Genomic DNA, 19,561 nt, shown 5'->3' on the forward strand with positions numbered 1-19,561 from the left:
CTTCTCTTTTCTGTCTGAGAAATGCTGGCTGTCAGAACAGCCTGCTCAACAACCGTGCTGGTATGTAAAAACAAGTGTATGTGTGTATCTGTGTGTGCTGTATGTAGCTAAAGTTAATAAATACTGTCAATGACTCATAGTAAGTGGTATACTATTAGTCTGCCATGTCTGTCATATTGAGTGAAGTGATGTGCATTACCTCTTCAAAAACATTTTAAATCACTGTTTATACTAAATATTTTATGCACATGTGTATTTTGGTTATAGCTTCTGATCCTTATGCTGAAGCCATGTGTATACAGTATATTTTTATTTAGGTCCCCTCTCTTCTCACAAAGTACACAATACTGCCAAAAGTATTTGCTTGTCTACCTTCACATGCATATGAACTTGACTGACCTCCCACTCTTAATTCATAGGGTTTAATATGTTGTCAGCCCACCCTTTGCAGTTATAACAGCTTCAACTCTTCTGGGAAGACTTCCCACAAGGTTTAGGAGTGTTTATGGGATTTAACCATTCTTCCATAAGCTCATACATTTCACTGTGCATTGTACTGTGTATAACTGTGCATGTGACAAATAAACACTGTCTTATCTTATCTTATCATTTGTGAGGTCAGCTACTGATGTTGGACGAGAAGGCCTGGCTCGCAATCTCTGCTTAAGTTCATCCCAAAGGTATTCTGTCTGGTTGAGGTCAGGACTCTGTGCAGGACAATTTTTCTACCCCAAACTTGCTCATCCATGTCCTTATGGACTTTGCTTTGAGCACTGGTGCACTGTCATGTTAGAATAAGAAGGGGCCAGATGGAGAAGAATGATTCATCACTCCAGAGAACACGTCTCCATTGCTCTAGAGTCCAGTGGTGGCATGCTTTACACCACTGCATCCGACACTTTGCATTGCACTTGGCGAATTAAGGACTGGATGCAGCTACTCGGTCATGGAAACCAATTCCATGAAGCTTTCTATGCACTGTTCTTGAGCTAATCTTGAGGTCACATGAAGTTTGGAGGTCTGTAGCGATTGACTGTGCAGAAAGTTGGTGACCTCTGCGCACTATGCACCTCAGCATCCGCTGACCCTGCTCTTTTTACGTGGTCTACCACTTCAAGTTGCAGTCGTTCCCAATCACTTCCACTTTGTTATAATACCACTAAGAGTTGACTGTGGAATATTTAGTAGTGAGGAAAATTTCACGACTGGACTTGTTGCACAAGTGGAATCTTATCACGGTACCAGGCTGGAATTCACTGAGCTCCTAAGAGCGACCCATTCTTTCATAATAATAATCTTTCATTCTTTTTTTACACCTGTGGCCGTGGAAGTGATTGGAACACATGAATTCAGTTATTTGGATGGGTAAGTGAATACTTTTGGCAATATGGTGCACTAATTTGTACTGTTAATCATGTGCATTTAAAAATAAAAGTAGTCAAAACCACTTGCAGCAATCACTTCTTGAACACAAGTGCTCTTCATCTTTATCGGACTCACCAAAGAAAATCAGATAAGACTTTAAACAGTATGTTTAATGTTATACATCTACTGATATGATATATCACAGTCCAAAAGATGATGAAATTGTGTTATGTGTGTAATAATAATTTGGCTCCATTTGGTCTGTTTTGATAGTTGCTCCTGCTATCAAATCCCATGATATCTCACAGGAGGCCACTGAACAGCTGCCATTTACACAGCAACAGCAAAAGGGTCTGGTTCTGCAGTGAGACAGCTCCACGATTGCTGCTTGTTGACCATGTGTGCAGATTCATGTGCATTTCTGTTTGTGTGTGCGCTTAACTATCACACTGCACAAGAGAAAGAAGTCAATCTCAGATGTAATGAAAATGCAAATTGTGTCTCTTGTGTCGACCTGTGCTGTCAGTCAGCATCACAATGCTCCATTGCGTTTCACCCTCTCACAAAATGGCCTACAGTCATCCCAGACGTGACTGGGAAAAATCACCGCACTAAGCCATTTCCATCATTCATTACAGATAAATCAATCTCCCTTATTGTTATGTTCTCCCTGTATCGCCATACCCTATTCCTCCATTGATTTTTGTCATCTGTCAATTTCTCTGAACTGTTTTGTCTTTATCCATCCTTTCAGCAGTTTGCTTCAATTCTATCCAGAGTGAAGCTTCTTTTAATTCGTATAAAAAAAAAAAGAAAAAAGCAATAAAACTGGAGGTGAATGAGATGATTTATTGATTAGTATTTAACTCTGAGTTCTATATGCGATTACTGTTCAGAGGAAATAAATTGTCTTTCTTTGTTTTATTGCAGGTCCAGACTCCAATTAGCCTATCTCTGGTTTGGATGAATTGGAAGGAGTGAAACTGAAAAAAAAAATAGAAAAAGAAAGAAAAGGGAAAAAAATGGTCTAAATGAGTGAAAGGGTTTTTTTTTTTTTCATTGCTTGGCCTTGCTTAGTTCCTGTCTTTTTTCTGCAGCTCTTATCTTATCTGCTATGGAGTAGAAACAGATCAATTCTGGGGCAAAACTGCAATCTGTTTTATTTAAGAGTAGATTTAAAATTTAGTGGAGAGCAGCTCAGTGGGCTGTCTTACTAAAAAGTCAAGGATTTGTGCTGCAAAATGTAACAGTACAGTACTGGTTCTCAAGCCACTGCTGTGTCTTCTGTGATGATTCAGGAATGGGTGAGAATTCTCCTCACAGGATTCTCACTCATTCCTGAATCATCACAGAAGACACAGTACTGGCTGCTTTTATTTAAGTTAGAGATTTATGTTTATGTTTTAAACCTGCAGAAACTAATTTTTATTGGGGAACAACCAAAAAAGGTGACAAATTGTGTTATTTTGACAAATGTTTTTATCCCAGAAATATCTACAGGCTGTCCTTTGGTGCTTGTTACTACTACTGTATATTAAAGACAGACATACTGTAGCTCAAAAGTGCCATAACCTGGTATGCTTTTTAATGGCCAGCAGGGTCAAGTCCTCTGATTCTAAGGAGAAGTCTGATTGCATGGAAGTCTATTGCTCACTTTATATATGGCCTAAATAAACACTTACCTGATGAAGAATATGGTCTGAACCTCTGCTTTCACATCTGGTAATTTATGGTCCCAATTAGAGTAGAAAAGGACAATAAAGCAGGGTATGCTTCAGATTGGATCTAACTTGTGACTGATCTAGTTTCAAAACACCAAGACAAAATGGTGACAGGCAAAATGATTTAAGACCTCAATAATCAGTAAGTGTATTCACAGTGTCTATGTCCATCTTTGATATACAGGAGCACACTCCTTTTACAGCCGCACACCTTTTCTAACTTCTGAGGGAAATAGTTGTTGCATCATCGTGATGGAGAAACCACTTTTTTGCTGTTTGGTGCTGAACAGTTAAAAGGTTTTCAGAGCTGTATGGCTTCAAATTGCAGCTGAAGAGCACAGGAAATGAAAGTTAATCAAAACAGTAAAGCAGGCAGGAAAATTAAAACTATGAGCTCAAAGACACTATATCACCCCCTAGAGCTAATGGTAACTGCAGAGTTGGGTGATAGCCTAATTATCTGTGGCTTTATAGGCTGTATATAAAGATGGGCTTAGCCAGACATCAACCATTAGTAAGCAAGGCTGAATTTTGAAGTCTAGATTTTTGCATTATAGCCACAGTCCAGTTTTTGTGACCATATTTGGGCAAGAGATTATGGAGCGTGATGGATACAATTATTAAAGGCAGAGGCAGAGTGAGGTGCAGACCAACTTTTTGTGATGGATTTGCTGAGTATTGTGGCCTCCACTAGCATCAATCACTAATTAGGCAACAGACAGCCTTTTATGCTTTGCTGCTGATGTTTTTACTAGAGTAAAACTTTCCACAAATGCTACACATAAATAATGAATTGACATTAAGATAATATGACCCTAAAACGCCAGTGAAACATGTTAAAATCCTCGAGCAACTCCCCCACACACATTCATACCTTGGTTAGCAAGATTTCACCATAATCCTTATATTTCTATCCAGTTGGTAAGGGGGAATTAGCATCAGTGAGAATGCTTGCAAAATAGCTATGTATGGCTGTTTTTTTTTTAAGACTGGATTATAGAAATTTAATTCTATCCTGTCTACAAATAAGACATAAGACCTCTAAGTTCAGACATCTGCTGTTGCACTGCTGATAAAAACACTTATTCAGACATCTTTTATTTGATTGTGGTCAGAAGTAACCACAAACTGTATGTGATTCAACAAAGTTACTCTTTGAGCTATTTGGAAATGTGAACAGGCACATTTAATATTGGCACACTTTGTTCTCGTGAAGATATTTTATCTCTTGAAGTATTATTATGTTTAGATGTTGCTGTCACTACCTAGTTTTTGTTTGTTTGTTTTGCCACAGTATTATTTCTTGTTGTTTCTCCTCACCACCATAGAAAATTAAATTAGACTAGCAGGCACGATGCTTGACACTGATATGTGATTTGTCTACGTGATCAGAGTTTAGAGTTTGATCTGAGTCTTTTGTCCTCATCTCAACTTATCTCGAAACAGCAGCTTACCTTTACAATGACCTGCATAAATCACTTGGTTAAAATCACATTTTGTTGAGCTGACTGATCTTACACTTTGTTCCAACATGATGCACTTAAAAGTGAGGAAGTAGCTTTGACCTTTGTTGGCTCCAGAAACAGAAAATCAATTTAATGCAGCTGTCCTGATGAACAGCTTCTCGATTAGCTTGCAAAGTAGGATAACAGCTTGTAATATGATTTCATTTACACCACCATTTAGAGATTATTTTCTAATTTATTTGTCATTTCAACTGGCATGAAAATCACACATTATCAGAATTTACGTGATTTAACACAATTTTAAATCAAATCAAAAATAAACTAAAACATCCACAGAACTTTCTGTAGTAAATGCTATGCTTCATCATCTATTTACAAACAAAAGCATATATTTGCTAACAAGTCTAGTAGAGTAATTGAACGCCACATTTACCATACATAAGACTGTTGAGTGTTAATTAATTTCATAATCATCCACCAAATTGTTTTGCTCTTTTATCTGTGCTCATCAGATTCTCAGATTTGTTTTGTATGGTTTATTCAGATTTAGATAAGACAAGTTGTGAAAATCATGCTTCAGATAATCCCATTTGCTGTGGAATTCCTTAACTCTTTCATATGACATTATCAGTATCAATCTTCCAGTGCATGCCTGCTCAGACACTCCTCTCTGGTTTTAAAAAATACCATAGAAGCATCAGGCTGATATATACACTCACAGCCACTTTATTAGGTATACCTTGCTAGCACTGGCTTGGACCTCCTTTTGCTGTCAGAGCTGCCTTAATTCTTTGTATTTGTAACAAGTTGCTGGAAACTTGCTCCAGCCTCTGACGGGGACGGTCGCATTCTATCTCTCTCCCTGCCCTCCCTATCTTTCCTGCTTGCTGCTTGCTGTGAGAGCGTCTCTTGCACACTGTTCGAATAAGAATAAGATTGAGAGCAATATGGATTTGGCAAACTGGGCCTTCAAGACCATGGATCGAATTTTTTCCACTATGAGATCTGGGAAAGGGGAGCCTGCGTGTCCGAGTGGAACAGACCCGGTTGGATACGTCATCGACTCTTGGAGCTCGTGGAGACCTGTGTGCTTCTCGGCCCTAGAGGTGGAAGACGTGGAAGACGCTTACATATTTGGCTATCTGGTAGCGGTATCTTTTCTGTTTGGGCTTGGAGGATACCTGATTTACCGTGAAATCAAGAAAACCTGGACGGCAGTTCGACATCTGCAGAGGCTGCCGACCCAGGTGGATGGGCTGACCAGAATGGTACAGACTCAGACTCAAAGCCTGATGAACCTGAGCCGTAGACTTGGGGAGTAGCAGGTGAGAGGGGTTCAATCTGGAGATAAGGTACGGTTCTGCTCAGTGAGGACGGTAACTAATGAATTTGGATTATTGGATTTATTGAATGGTTTCCCAGTGAGACTGAAGGCTGTTGAAAAAACAAGCAGCCTGTTCCAAAACAACATCTGCATTATCAGAATTCGGCTCCCTAGCCGGCCTTGGCTGGCAATCATATCTCTCCAGAACTATGTGTGAAGGCCGCTATCCCCCTCAGCCCTCTCTGTGATTTGTGAAGCTGGATCTGGTGTACCAAGGCTGCTGACGAACTTCCATCACTATCAGCAAACTGTTTGCCTGGGAGCTGGCATCTGGGCTCCACAATGCCCCCACCCTCTCGTCTCCGTCTGCGTCCCCTCCTGACCCTGACCCTACCCACCATACTGCTATCCCGGCTTTATATGTGCAATATGCTTTTTGCTGAGGTGTTTTTTGGAACCTCGTAAGGTGTTCTTTATGAACACAGTATGAGATGATTTTTTGAACCTAACTATCCCAATGTATCTCTTTCTGTCTCTCTGCTAAAGGTAGCGCCGTTGAGAAACGGTTGCATGACCTCAGACATCTGTCCCCCCCCCCCTGTCTGTGTTATGTTTTTGTCTTGGATGGATGTTCTGTTAACTGCAATTTCCCCATTTGTGGGACTAATAAAGGCATTCTTGATTCTTGATTCTTGAAACATTCTTTAGAGATTTTGGTCATGAGAGCATCATGCAGTTGCTGCAAATTTATCGGCTGCAGATCCATAATGCAAATCTCCTGTTCCACCACATCCCGAAGGTGCTCTACTGGATTGAGATCTGAGGCCATTTGAGCACATGTATCTCTTTGTCATGTTCAAGAAATCAGTTTGAGATGATTTGAGTGTTGTTACATGATGCATTATTGTGCTAGAATCAGTCAGCAATCAACATGGTCAGCAACAATACTCAGGCAAGCTGTAGTGATTAAACAATGCTCAATTAGGGCAGGATGGAGCTATGTTGTTTACACCATTATTACACCAAAATCTGACCCTACCATCCAAATGTCATAGTAGAAAGTGAGACTCATCAGACCTGGAAACATTTTTCTTAGATTTTAAATAGGATACATTTTCATGTAGGTTGTATATAGTGACCAGTAACTAACTCACACAATGTGGGATTTTGTCTGAGACTGGTTTACAGTGTTATTTTCAATGTCATTGCTCCCTCTTGCTAAGGGAGTTGGTTGAGGTAGAAAGCTGATAATAACTTTGTGGGGAAGATGAAAGATGTTCTTGTGAAACAGCTGAAACAAATGGCCCTGTATGCTGTCCTCTCTTTGTCCCTGTCTTTTGATAGATGGAAAGTGTTCTCCTTCTAGTTTAGTCATCCCTCTCACAAGAAAATGCGTTAAGCATGCCATATGTAACAAATGCTTTCTCCTCATCTTTATTTCACATGCTCTGTTCCTCTTTGTGAGTGTGATAGTGTGTGAGGGTCTTACAGCCTCCTTTATATTCTGCAGAGTTTATTATTCTGCAGATTTTTTTAGGCTTTCTCAGATATTGTTGTGTTTTAATTACACTTTTATTTACACAATTTTTCATTATGTACACATTTTCAAATGCTATAAGATGATTTTTCAGTGATTTAATTACAGTACACATTGTTTTTTATGCATTCATCCAGTGGCCTGGAATTGGCTCAGTACATGTAAGGCTATTTGTAATTTGCTGTGGTCACCAGTGAGCTGGGTGCAATTCATAAAGCATAAACAATAACAATGAAATACAGAAAGAAAGTCCACAGTACCAAGAGTATGGGGAAAAGATGTGACAATAAACTCAATCAACATCACAACTACTGTCTGTACTGTACAAATTACCTGCTTCTTCTGCAACTGTGGTGGCTTTACATCTGCTGCTGGTTTTCTCGGTGTCCCGTTATGTTGTATTTCAAGGTACAAAGCTCATTAATAGAAGTGATAAGTGCTCCTGGGGGACTTGAAGTGCAACTATTAAATGTTTAATATTTTCTGTCACATACAGTGAAGTCCATATGTTTTTGGACATGGGCACTTTTGTTTTTGTAATTCTTCCTCTTTACACCACCACAATTGATGTAAAATAATCAAGGTGTAATTGAAGTGTAGGCTCTAAGCTTTAATGCAAGGACCTATACAACACATCAATACAAAAATATTGCATCAAATGTTGAGGAATTACACTCATCTTTTTATGTAATTTTCAGAGTCTCGAGAGTAACTGGATCTTTTTACGTTCAAGGGTTGTTTTTAATACTTGGATGAAATTTCTTTGTAGTCACTGACTGCCTGAAGTCTAGAGCCCATGGACATCACCAAATGTTGTGTTTCCACCCTTGAGATTCCCTACCAGGCCTTTACTGCAGCTGCCTTCAGTTGTTACTTGTTTGAGTCTCTCTGCCTTCAGTTTGCCTTCATTTAATAACTGAAAAGCATGCTCTGTTGGGTTGAAATCAGGCAACTGACTTGGCCATTGAAGAATATTTATTTCTTTGCATTGAGAAACTCTTGGGTTGCTTTTGCAGTATGCTTTGGGTCACTATCCATTTGCACTGTGAAGCACTGTCTGATCAGTTTCGCAGCATTTGGCTGAATCTGAGAACTTCAAAGTTCATCCTGCTACTTCTATTAGCAGTCACATCATCAATAAACAATAGTGACCCGGTTCCACTGGCAGCCATACATGTCATCCATGTCATAACATTGCCTCCACCAAGTTTGACAGATGATGTAGTATATGCTTCAGATCATAAGCAGTTCCTTTCCATCTCCATACTTTTCTTCCCAACATTCTGGTTGCAACTTGTTGTAAACATGCTATACTTGCATTCATTGCTGATTTTGACAGTGATATGCCTACCTCCTTGAGTGTGTTCTTGACTTGGTTAGATGTTGCAAAGTTGTTTTTCTTAACCATATAAATACTTCTGTCATCATCCACTTTATTGTCTTTTTTTAATACAATACCGATTGACAGTCACCTCAAGGTACTTTATATTGTAAGCTAAAGACCCTACAATACTAGAAAGAAACTCCAACAATCATACAACCCCGTATAAGCAAGCACTTGGCGACAGTGAGAAAGAAAAACTCCCTTTTAACAGGAAGAAACTTCCTGCAGAACCAATTCATCAAGGGGCAGCCACCACTGTGACCAGTTGGGGATAAAGAGAACAAGAAGAGAGCAGAGAAAGACAGGACAAAAGACAAACTATGGGAGAGAGAGCCGGTGTTTAATAATTACTAATGATTAAATGAAAAAGTGGTATGTAAAAATGCAGAGAGTGAAAAGAGCTGAGTGAAGAAGAAATGCTCAGTGCATCATAGAAAGCCCCCAGCAGCCTAAGCCTATTGCAACATATACTAAGGGATGGTCAGGGTCACCTGTTCCAGCCTCAACTATAAGCTTTATTGAAAAGAAAAGTTTCACACCTAATCAAAAAGTAGAGAGACTGTCAGTCTCCTGAATCTAAACTGGGGGCTGGTTCCACAGAAGAGAGGCCTGAAAGCTGAGGACTGTGCCTCCCATTCTACTTTTAAAAACTCCAGGATTCACAAGTAAATCTGCAGTCTGAGAGCGCAGTGCTGTGTTGGATAATAAGGTACTATGAGGTCTTTAAGATAAGATGGGACCTGATAATTCAAGATTTTGCATGTGAGAAGAAGGATTTTAAATTCAATTCTGAATTAACAGGGAGTCAATGAAGAGAAGCCAATATGGCAGAAATATGGTCTCTCTTTCCAGTCACTGTCAATACTCTCACTGCAGCATTCTGGATCAATTTGAGTGACTTGATAATCATGAATCACAATAGCTCAGCCTAGAAGTAATGCATGCATGAACTAGATTTTCAGCATCACTCTGGGAAAGGATGTTTCTAATTTTAGCAACATTCCAGATAAATGCAGGCAATTCTACATATGTGTTTAATGCACTCACTGAAGGATATATTCTGATCAAAAATGATGCCATATAAAGTACAGCAGATATCTGGTTAGACACCATGTTTCTAAGATTTTTAGGTCTAAGTGCAAAAACTTCAGTTTTGCCTGACTTTAGAAGCAGAAAATAGTAGGTCTTCTGTGGGCTTTCAGGCCTTTTGGTGTTGCTGAGCTGACCAGTGCATTAATTCTTTAAGAATGTACCAGACTGTCGATTTGGCAACTCCTAAAGTTTTTGCTTTAAACACTTCAACTTTAAACACCATCATGTCATGGTCCTGGGTCTGATAACCCGTGTTCTGTGTTTGTTTCTTTCAAGTTCCGTTTATTACTAAATATCCTCAGTTTGTTTCTTAATTTTGCTTTTTTCCATCTCCCTGTGAGTGTTCACTTTTTAGTTACTTCCTGTGTTGTTCTGATAGTCATGTTTCCTTGCGCCTCGTTTTCATTTACATCCCTGTGTCTTGTTATCAGATTTAGCTCAGCTGTGTGTAGTTTCCCAGGTGTCTCCATTCTGCCCTCATGTCCTCTTGAGTATTTAAACACTCAGTTGGGTCATACTGTTTGTTCTCTGCCTGTCAGTCTGTTATGGACTTTGTCTTTTTTAGCCCTGTTGTTGGACTACAACTTTGCCAAATGCAATAGCTTTTGTTTACGCTGCTCTGCGTTTGGGTCCACTTTCCACATCTTCATACTCAACACATGACAGAATGTTTGCACTTCAATTATACCTTGATTTTTATTTTTTTTTTTTTTTTAATTTCAAATCCACAGTGGTTCTGTACGGAAAGAAAATTATCAAAAACAAATAAAAGTGTTACTATGCAAAAGTGTAGGAAAGCAAACTGTGATTGGTTTTCCTCAAGAAGAAAGCATCAAACAAAAAGGTATATAGTTTCTTTTTTGAGACAATCAACGGCCAAAAGGCAGCATGTTTGCTTGTTCAGGCCACCTCGCACGGGACTCTCGTGAACAGAACCTATGTGATGCTAAAGCCAAGAGAAGGCTGTTTTCCATGAAGAACCACAAGCTGTAAGCATATCACTGAAATGCTTTTCAGGTAGGGAAATCTTGACAGAATGACTTGTTGCTATAGTTTTGGTGAAGACTATGATTATGATGAAGCTCTTTGTATTACTTCTATTACTTGCAAGCTTTGTGTTACAAGCAATAGTGTAGGGAGATGATATACAGACAGCAGAAAAACATTTTACTGCTTTACTTTTGGCATTTACTGACAGCAGAAATTTTCCATTTCATTCAGCATGTCACTGTATTTGACTGGCATTGCCTTGCCTTTTACCAGGGACATAAGTATCTAGACACTGTTTCATACACCTTCATACTGAAAAATTAAATCCACCGTTATGCCCCACAGCCTGTAGTTAATTGGTGTAATATTTACTCTGCTGTAATCTTTGTCACTGTGGACGATCATCCTGTCCACTTGTATATTCCTGATCAAGCCATGCTTGAGAAGTACTAGAGCTAGTAGTAGCATGACATGACAGTGGGTGAAAACAGTGGCTGCATCAAGGCCCAGTATAAGAAAAATGGGGGATAATTTTCTGAATCATACAAAGCTACCATAGTAGAGTCCAAGAATAAAATAAGAAGCCAAAATCATCAAAATAAGTCCACTTTAACTAAGGGAAAATATGAGTGTACTACTGCTGTAGAATTTGGCCTAATACCTCTGTTGTTCTTTCATTAAAACAATTGTTTACTGCTGCAGGGGGAAGAGCTTGCCATTTTAAAATGCCTTTATCTCACAGAGTGCAACATTTTCTAATGATTCCTTAAACGTGGGACAGGGATAATGTCTATATTTGCTTTGTAAGAGTCTGAATTGAGGTGATCTGCCATGCCTTTGGGTATTTAGTGAGTTTCAAAGACTGCTTTTTAAACTTCAATGATTTCTACTGTGTGCATGTTCATGACTGTGCCTGTGTGTGTTTATGCATTTGTGCAGAATAAAATGAATGTATCCACATTCACACAGACACACACAAACAAAAGGTGCAAGAATCCCATGTTTACGGATTCCCATTGATAGAGCAGCACTATTCCCACAGCCCGCAGAGAGGGACAGCCTGTGTGGGCGATGAGCTGTCAGTCAAATCCACATGTACAAGCACAAGTAATGCATGAAGGGAGTTTGAGATTTCACTGTCATCTTCAGACTGGTCTCCTGCAGATCCCCCCCATAACCCCCACCCCACCTTCTGACTCTTTCTGCTCTACTGGCCACAAAGACTGCATAGTCTGTGCATGCGGCTAGAGCGGACTGCAAATCATTGAGGTGAACAAATAAGGTAGCCTCAAGATAGCCAGTGTCTCTCCATATTTGTTGAAGCTAATTCTGCACAGTGCCATAAGCTGTGTGTTGTGTGGTTGTTACCTGTTTTATAACACTGGGAGTAGATGGGGCTTATTTTTATTTGCCATTTTACTGAGCTACAGCATAACCTGTGAATGTAGTAATGTGTAATGTAAAGCATAACATTAAATTACTACCACCTGGTGCTACTGTTGCTGCCCCTGCTCCTGCTGCAGTACCGCTCCCTGCCGCTGGATGCCACCGAAGCATCCTGATCAAATTTGCCGCTCTCCATGGTGCTGAAATGTTTAGCAAAGCAAATATCCAGATACGCGATCTAAAACTTAATGTGCAAAAACTGTGCCTAAAGAAATGTAACTCAGTCTACAGTTGTATTATACCCAGCTATAACTATGGGCATTCAATTCTACTGAGTCAAAAACATCTGACGTTGCTCATTTCATCCCTGGGTAAAGAAATAATGATAAACCTTTGAAATCCACCTGTGGGATTGAGTCGTAACTGGGCTTTGATAAGCCAAGTGGGAGAAAACTGTGCTGCAGTTAATTAGTAAATACTTTGTTCCTGCCTCACTTTGAGCAAAGAAATTGAAGTATACAGCATTACTTGAGCGTCCCTTATGTCCTTATGTTACAATAATAATACTTATGGGAGCTGTAAATGGCGTCATGCAGAGGTGAGTGAGACGCGGATCCAGATCTGTTCACGACTACTGTGTCGCTGGACCAGTATCAAGTCAGCCACTGGTAGCTACAATGATATAGGAAATAACAGGAGTTTTCCTCCCAAATAAAAGAACTGTATGCGTTCGCAGGCGTGTCTTTTGAGAGCTTTTTAATTCATGTCCTCTATGGGAAACTGAGATTGTCTAGAAAAATAAGAAAACAAACTTTCATACAGCCCACATCCTCCTGTGTATCTGTGTTTTATAGTCAAAGTCCTATTCTAACCTATTGACGGTACCAACGTATAAGGTATACTGAGAGAGGGGGAAAGTTCGCATACTAGGGGGAAAAAAAAAGACACCAAATTATTGGGAAATATAACCGAAGTCTGGCAAAAATTTCTTCTTGGCTATTTACTCCTATTGATATTTCTAGTTAATTATTTCTTTCTTTGTAGACCCTTTTCAAATCTATTTAGGTAATGTTGGTGGCTGTTTGTAAAGTCATGTAAGCAATTAAGTAAGCCCTGTAATTAATTTAGAATTGAGGGCGTGTCACACAGAAATGCACGATTTGACATTCACGCTGAGGATTTTCTTACCGGGTCTTTTCCCACCGTCAGAAAAGGTTGCTCACCGACGGAGCTATTATTTTGAAAAGATTAGCCGGACGTTCAGCACTTTACCTGAGCCATCTCGTTTCGTGAGAACTGAACGGTAAACCTGGCTGGTTGGTTGGGCACACTCGCGCTGGTTGCACTCTGAAGTTTAAACGTCTACGAAGCTGTGTCTCCCCTCTCTTAAAATCAAGACAGAGCGCGTAGATTTTGACCGGCAAACAAACATTTTCCCTCACATATTTTACCACAACGCCATTTGTTTTTTTGGCGAAGGACTCACGCCGAATATGACTCAAGCGCTTCGGCACAACCCGCGGCGACTTCTCCTCTGATTCACTGTGTTTGTCTGGCGACGGAATATAACGCTTTAATGACATTTTCACGCACGGATAAGGAGACTTGCTGAATGAAACTTTGTGCCGTTTCTCCCGGAGAGGTGAAGAAGCTCCACTTGGTGCCGTTTTTCTGTAGTGAGCGAGTTGACTGACGCTGCGGACCGCTGAATGGGACGCACTTAAAAATGGTTGGTCACCTCAAGTTCCAGGTCGGGAGGTTAACAACAATGTCAGGGGTCGCCCGTTTTGGAAAATGATTGCTGGCAGCACCGACGGTAAAATAATGGTCAGAAGATGTCTAGTAACGTTCAAACCGTTCAGGTGAGAACAAAGAGCTGACAGTTTTCCTGTAGCCTCCAGCATTGTATGCATGTTCCCCACTATCTTTATCTTTGGCATTTAAGGTATTTTTTCTCTTTTCCCGACTGAATCAACTTCTGACTACACAGAGTTGTAAAGTCCTGAAAAATATAGTAATTCGGCAATGTGCACATCCACGGCAGAGAAGCCGTGCGTACATGTGTTGTCACTCATCAGAAAACCCACAAACCAGATGTTCCTATGATCAATTCCATCCAAATCCATATGGATAAAGAGGCAATACGCAGCGGTAAATGTTGACAGAGCCGCTGTAAGTAAGACTGTACAATCAGCAAACCGAGCTCTAACTCGCAGTAGTTTCTTGTTGTACCGATCGCTTATTTATCCATATGTGGCTGCGCTTTGCATATAAAGGGGGAAATTGGAGAGGATTCTTTACATATGACTTAAGGAGTTGATACTTAACTGAGCTGATCTCTGTCAACCTGCTTCATTTGATTTTCTCTGATAGTGACAGATTTTAAATCCTTAAATTAATCTAGCCCTAATTTTGGGAGGATCCCCCTCTTTGGGCACTACAGTTTGCCTTTTAACCAGTTTCCATCTGCTAATACTGTTGAATTTATGTTGTGGGGCTGGGTGAGCGGTGCAAAAGCTGTGCAATCTTTGGAAAAGGAAAAAAAAAAAAACGGGCGTGGGGGGATCCCCTGATGGTTACATTCATGTTGCACTGAATTACTTCACGTGCCATCTACTCGGTAAATCAAGCATTAATTCAAAAACACATTCAGCTTAGCAGCTTTGTGATAAAGCCGCGCTATCCTGGCAACACAGACAATGAGAGCTTGTTGCAGATTTGTGTAGTGTAACATTTGAAATAGTGCTAGATTTTAGACCTATTATTCCATTATATTTTCCCTTCATTGAAATAAAACGAGTTGATGAGCTGAAGTTCTCTTGCCATACGGTTGTGCACAGATCACTGAAGCAGTTGTGGTACATGAAGAGCTATATCATTTTCAATCATAAGTGATGTTGTTATGCTAAAAAAAAAAGTCAAAATGGTACTTGACAAAGCATAACTTGTGGTAAAAATCTATTATGGTTTAATTTCTGCGTGCTAACTCCACAACATCAGAGTCTTTAGCAGAATTTAGGCTTGTTCAGGTGCCAGGAAAAGTTTCTTGGAAAACAGCTAACACCTACGCCCTAGCTCCTTAATGCCTGGCAGAACTACTCTCCCTTCAAAATCATCTACCTACAGGCAAAATCTGATAAATATATTTGTGAGGAAGCCAGTTAACTGATAGCACATCTCTCCCTCTGATCCAATTATAAGGAGCAGAGCATTTACTTTAAGCCTGTTAATTAAAGACTCGTCAGGCAGGACCGGGGCATAATCCTCTCATATCACCCACCTAACGCCACCTCGGAAAAATGGCTAAATGATAAGAGAGGAAATGTTTGCCCTAGGACAGCATTAGACCAGCCTGTGTACTCCCACATGAGCTGAAAATCTCTTTTTCCCTTTCCATTAGCTTGTTTCTTATAAGCATGGCTTCCTTTGCCCCATCCTCTGCACTCTCACACACAAAATATTATTACCACTGAAATGAAAAAGATAAATTGGATTTAAAAACTCCATTCTTTGTGTCCTCCGTGTAACCCCTTTATCTTTTTCCAATCTTTTTCCAATCTTTTTTTTTTTTTTTTGAACCGCAATAATACGAAATGTTGACAAAAACAGTGATTTGCAAATAACAGGCCATCTTCAGTACCTGATGAGGTTGATTTTTCTGCTTCCCTCACTGGCTTTCTGAGCAGATGGTAGCAGAGTAAGTGCATAATCCATGTAGGTGTAAGTATCTTCAGATCATGGCCTCACGCTCATGGTCTCTTAATCTTAATGGCTGTATTGGTATAAGTCACATCGATTACTGAAGTGTTACAGTCTGGCTCTCTGATGTGGGGGGGTGTTTTGTTATTTCATAATATTATAGTTTACTGGGAAAGACAAACAGGTTAATGACAAAGACCAGCAAGTGAGAATGCGCAATGCTGGTTAGATATTGAGACTTTGAAATAGCAACTATGATTGTTTTCTGAAAATCAATAAAGAAATGATACACACACACACACACACACACACACACACACACACACACACACACACACACACACACACACACACACACACACACACACACACACAAAGGTCTCTAACATGCTGACACTTCATTTATTCAAACCACTTGCTGTAATCCTGATGGACACAGTGATAATCATTATAAAGCGTTATTAAATAACCTGCTTCTGGCACCAGAAAATAAAGCTGAGAAGAAATATTGGGACGTCTCATATGAAAATGTGCCCTGTACTGTAAATAATATAATGTAAGTCCTGTTTACATAGCAGCTTGTATTTGATACAATTCATTAAAGTCAACCTACTGTATGATGATATAGATTTTTGTCTTTCAGTTTCAATGTGTTCTTCTGTTTAAAGAAAAAATGTTTCCTTTCAAAAGAAGTCACATCTTGTTGGCTGTCCTTGATTATATTATGTATGACTCAGGACAAGACACATTGGCTCTGTCTTGAGATGAAACTCACTCCAGTGGCTTGCCAAACCACCAAGCTCTACACTTAACAAATTATTCGACATCTCTATCCCTTTTGATTAGGTCAGCTCAGCAAATCTCCTTTTAAGTAGTCATTGCTCTTCGGTGCTGATAGTAATTCACTTCTTCAATATTAAGAGGTTTCATTCAGAAACTGGTGTGACAGGAGCTGCTTACCATTTCAGGAAGCACTGTCAGATTTCATACTGGACTGGGCATTCATGCAAACAACTCTTGCCTGGCTCTGGAGGGAAAGCACATATGAATTATTCATATATTTGTTTTTGTTAAGATTCAGTTTTTCAGCTTCAAGTGCTGAAGGTAAAGGTTTAATAAGTTACTTGTGCAATATTGGTCCTAAATTTGATTTGTGTGAATTGCCATAATTGTATCACAAACACACGCTGTTTTCATCTTTTACTTTAAGATGGGTAAAATTTATGTTATTTGCCTTTAACATTTAAAAAAAAACATACAAAGCATTTACCCACACAAATATACATGATTTAGGATATTGTTTAAGTAGCTGAAAACACTGCTGGAGTACAAGTCGTTTACTGTCACTTAAGTTCACTGTTTTGTTTTGTTTTTCAAAATCTTTCAAGAGTGTCCAGTTGTCATGGTTATCAGTGGACCAGCAAACATTTTAAAAGTTGGACTTGACTTGCTGCTGACTGGTGTTTTATGATGAATGAGAATCACAGATGGCCTTTCCTCTCTTCTTTCATCAATGAGTCTCCGCACAATAAGATAACTTCTGATCAATGTGAGCACCTCGAGGCAACTGCTGTTATGATTTGGCACTATGTAAATAAAAATGCAATTGAACTGAACTGAATATACACTGAAGAGGCTAACTTAACTAGGACAGGATTTATACAAACACCAAAGACCTGATTTTCAACTCTTTTAAGCCAGAGTGCAGATTCTTTCATAGCCGTCTAACACAGGGGAACTGACACAGAGCCTCATTTTATATTTCCCCACTGTGGTATGGTAACATTTTAACTGATCCGTGCCACAAAGCAGAATAAAAATCAAGTTTATGCCATAAGGTTAGCTCGTCATATAGTGAAGGCTGCATTGTATTGTCAACTATTTAGGATAGAGGGGTGGCTTAGACTGCATGTATTTTCAAAAACTTTAGCGTTACACTTTCTTACTCAGTTTTAGCAACCTAATGCTTTTGGCTTCATTCTTTCTTCTTTGTGCTTTATTTTCCCTCTTTCCCTGTACACACCTTTCATATTACATAAATAATAACATGCTGTTTTTTGCCTGCACTTAGGGACAAACTGCTCAACCTTATTTTGGCAGTTGTTCTAGATGTATGCCAAGCAATAAAGTCACAACACTAGTTTGTTTCAAGTGCCCGTTGGCTTCTTCTCTTCTGCAGTCTGTGTGATCACTGCTCTGTTTATGCTCTGCCTTCTGGAATTTCTTCCTTTTTTTCCTCGACTCTCTTCGTGTCTTTGCTCCCTCCTTTTCTGCTCTCCTCCACATTTTCTCTTATCTTCTCATCTTTGTATTTTCCCTCCCTCCTTCTTTTCTTGCTGTCAATCATTTTATCCTGCAAAAGCAAAACATCTGTAATTGTTGGCATTTTTTGTCTGCCTGCATTCCTACTTTTTCCCCCATGCTTTTCACTTTTCATTCACTCCATTGTGGGCCCTCAAAAATCTCTCTTTCCACCACCCCTCTCTCCCTTATTTCTCTCCCTATTATTTTAAATTATATTCCAACTGCTTTCCCAAAATATCAATTTACCTGCCCATCCCGATAAATAAATCTTGCTGTCTTAACTCCCTTTCCCTCTCTCCTTCCACTTTGTTGCAGGATATTCGTGGTGGGAATAGGCTTCTTCAGCCTGTGCTTTCTAATGACCTCTCTGGGGGGCCAGTTCTCAGCAAAGAGACTGGGGGACTCTCCTTTCACCATCCGCACAGAAGGTACTGACATGTTTTGAATGTGACAAAGAGAGAGAGCGCATGCATGTGTTTATGTGTAAACAGCGCTTCCTCTGAATTAAACTGTTGTGATTTCACTGCATATTGCACTGGTATAATGCAAAGAAATCATGAGGTAAAATTGAAATGCCATTGCAGAACCAGTGAATGTGTGAAACTTTACATTAATATGACCTTTAGCAGAAAATCTGCTGCTTTTATTGTTTAAATTTATCAAATCCTTGATTTTTTTCTGAATGAGCATTTTTGATCAGCCCTACAAGTCCTAATGATTCAATAGCGGCAAAATGAGTTAATAAAGTTTTGTAAATATAAATAGCTCAAACTAGTGCACTTGCCACAATTCTTGATTCATTTGTGTTTGCTGCAGTGATTATATCCTGATCCCAGTGTGTGTTTGGAACAATGTACAAAACCCAATTCTAGATCCAAATGCACACAAACCATAAGGGTTAAGGGTTAAAAAAAAAAGAAAACATAGCAGGATGAATGACTGTTGGAATTTGTTTAGGAAAAGCAAACCTTCCTGGAGATGAAAGTATCTGAAACTCAACGTGCAAAGGATGCTGAGGGTCTGAAGTGATGGCTTGTGCCCATGAAAGGACCTTCATATCTAGTTTACTATTGTTAAGATTGAGAATACCATGTATCATGGTTCCTGGGCTGCTGGCCTGCCATGACACCATGTCTGTATTAAAACTTCCAAACTTCCTTAAAAAGAACAACCACTGAGTTGCCTTTTTACATATAGCGTTTGTATTTGACTCAAAATTTAAGAACTACAGCTCATCTTTAATCAGCTGCTGGCTCTATCCAGCCTCCTGTTTCACCAGTGTACTACACTCTA

General features: G+C 39.5%; 1 protein-coding gene across 1 annotated transcript in view; it reads left to right on the forward strand.

Annotated features, from left to right (window-relative positions):
• The first annotated feature begins 13,502 nt into the window (after positions 1–13,502).
• The window catches only part of LOC115789362 (alpha-1,6-mannosylglycoprotein 6-beta-N-acetylglucosaminyltransferase B-like), a 125,405-nt gene continuing 119,346 nt past the window's right edge, over positions 13,503–19,561 (forward strand). The window contains 2 exon segments of the mRNA XM_030742750.1: positions 13,503–14,127; positions 18,584–18,696. Coding sequence (XP_030598610.1) covers positions 14,060–14,127; positions 18,584–18,696 — 181 coding nt within the window. The 5' untranslated portion in view covers positions 13,503–14,059.

This window comes from Archocentrus centrarchus, chromosome 1 (genome assembly GCF_007364275.1).
Source record: "Archocentrus centrarchus isolate MPI-CPG fArcCen1 chromosome 1, fArcCen1, whole genome shotgun sequence".
In the NCBI taxonomy this organism is placed as follows: Eukaryota; Metazoa; Chordata; class Actinopteri; order Cichliformes; family Cichlidae; genus Archocentrus; species Archocentrus centrarchus.